Below are 1995 nucleotides of genomic sequence, written 5' to 3'. Positions count from 1 at the left end.
CAGGCTCACACATGATGAAATTGTTGACAAGCACGTTAACACGCATTTCTCGTTAACAAGCTTGAAATGAGCGAGGCGGGAGAAAGCTAACATGTAGACAGCGCCGTACCTGCTGCTGCCGCCGCAGCACAACCAATTTATTTTCCTTCTTGCGGACATATTAGCTCAGTCCAGCTGTGAGGTTACTTTCTCTAATAGACAGACCAAAAAAAACTGAAAGACTTTTCTTTCTTTTTTCTTACAAACACAGTTTCTGGTTATCATTATAGACTACATAAAAATAGATGGGACCTCTGGGTTTTTATGGCTAATTTATGCTCGCCAGATTGGTCTCTTTGCACAAAAAGAGTGATGCCGCTACAGCTCCTTACCATCTATGGACCCAGTATGCTCGCCGTAACCTTTAGTGTTTTTCCATTGCCGCAAAATCGTCATATGGCAAGCGTAAACGGATGCGGGTGTGCGATTTCTGTCAGTACACAAAGCGACCAATTTGGCAGGTATAATTGGGCCCTTATATAAGTGCTGAGGGCACAAGTACTCGCCACAGTGTTCTCCTGAACAACAGGTGTCGGCCTTCAGAGAGAACCTCCACTGCAGTGCTGGTATAAGAGGGGATATCAAAACCAGAAGCAAAGAAGCCTCCCTCTGTAAAATCTGTGAATCGCCAAGCTTCTGTACTTATATATCATTAAAATGCTGCTAAAAGATTGATTTGTGTCTTGACCCTGGCTGCGGCACCTGGTTAGAAAAACCCAGAGGTACTCGAACAGCTGAAACAACACCAAAGGGTGAGCCAGCACTGATGATGACACTTTTGGCCCATGGTGCCATTCGTGGCTGTGAGAACTGTGTCTAAATGCGCTCTCATAGTGTTTGAATTCCTTAAACCTGCATCTTTCCTACTGGCCAGCAGCGAACAACTTCTCTGGTTGTGGCAAGTAGTCAGACTGTACAGCACTCCATGAGAACCCACCCACCCCCACCCAATGTACACTTGAGATACAGGCTCAGTAAACATTTGGCTACTGAGTTCTTGGTCTCTAATGCTATTTTTAAATCCTCTCCAAAGCAGCATGGTGTTCATTTTGAAAATTGTGGTCCCATTTATAGCAAAAATAGACAATAATGCTGGGTACGGTTTTGGGCACTGCTTGCATAGCGTCCTGGGGTTCAGGAGTCCCATCCAACACTTCTGCCACTTCTGGTTTCCAAAAACCATACTTGCAGTCACCAAAACACTGAACTCCCGGCTTCAAAACATTAGTCTACAGCCCATTATGGTGACTGTTATATACAGTGTTAGGCTACCGTCCACCTGATAGTGATGGAGTAGCCGACACAGATTCGTCATGAGAAGTAGGCTAACACTGTGGAGCAGATGCTGGTGTAGCGTGTCGGCCAAGCTTGCAGAACGGCTTATCGCTGCCTGGAAAAGAGGTTCCTCAGGGCATTGTTGTAGTTCTTATTAAATGCGGTGTATATAAGTGGGTTAAAGAAGGAGTTGGAGTAGCCCAGCCACAAGAAGATGCTCTTCCAGATAGGTGGGATGTCGCAGGAACACAGCGGGACGATGAGCTCGGTGATGAAGAAGGGGATCCAGCAGAGCACAAACACGCCAATCAGAATGCCTACCATCAGCGCAGCCTTCTTCTCCTTCTGCTCGCGCCACGTGTCCCCGTCTGTCTGGAAGGTCACGGTGGCGTGGCGCACGGTAAACACCATCTGGGGCTGCTGTGTCTCCTCCTTTACCTAGGAGACAGCCAATCAGGAAATAAATCACTTAACCCATTGAATTATTAATCAATCTGGGAAATCTGATTAGCTCTTAAATAAGCAAAGCAATGTCTTCTACAATGCAGGTCAGAGATAAGCAAATGTGGAAGTGAAAATGTTGAGGCTGCTCAGCAGAAGATGGATATTAGGCTGGTGGGGAAATGATGTGTGGATGAGCTGGTTGATCAACAAGCCAAAGCTTATTCTTTCATTCCACAC

At 46.2% G+C, this 1995-nt stretch overlaps 1 protein-coding gene across 1 annotated transcript in view; it reads right to left on the bottom strand.

The window, feature by feature from the left end:
* Positions 1-1255: 1255 nt before the first annotated feature.
* Positions 1256-1995, bottom strand: part of htr5ab (5-hydroxytryptamine (serotonin) receptor 5A, genome duplicate b) — a 6944-nt gene continuing 6204 nt past the window's right edge. Inside the window, exon 3 of the mRNA XM_005722768.1 lies at positions 1256-1752. Within this exon, the coding sequence (XP_005722825.1) occupies positions 1420-1752 (333 nt within the window). The 3' untranslated portion in view covers positions 1256-1419. The remainder of the gene's footprint in view (positions 1753-1995) is intronic.

This window comes from Pundamilia nyererei, unplaced genomic scaffold (genome assembly GCF_000239375.1).
Source record: "Pundamilia nyererei isolate P.nyererei 1_Seehausen unplaced genomic scaffold, PunNye1.0 scaffold00007, whole genome shotgun sequence".
In the NCBI taxonomy this organism is placed as follows: Eukaryota; Metazoa; Chordata; class Actinopteri; order Cichliformes; family Cichlidae; genus Pundamilia; species Pundamilia nyererei.
This window is presented reverse-complemented; position numbering and strand designations above follow the sequence as displayed.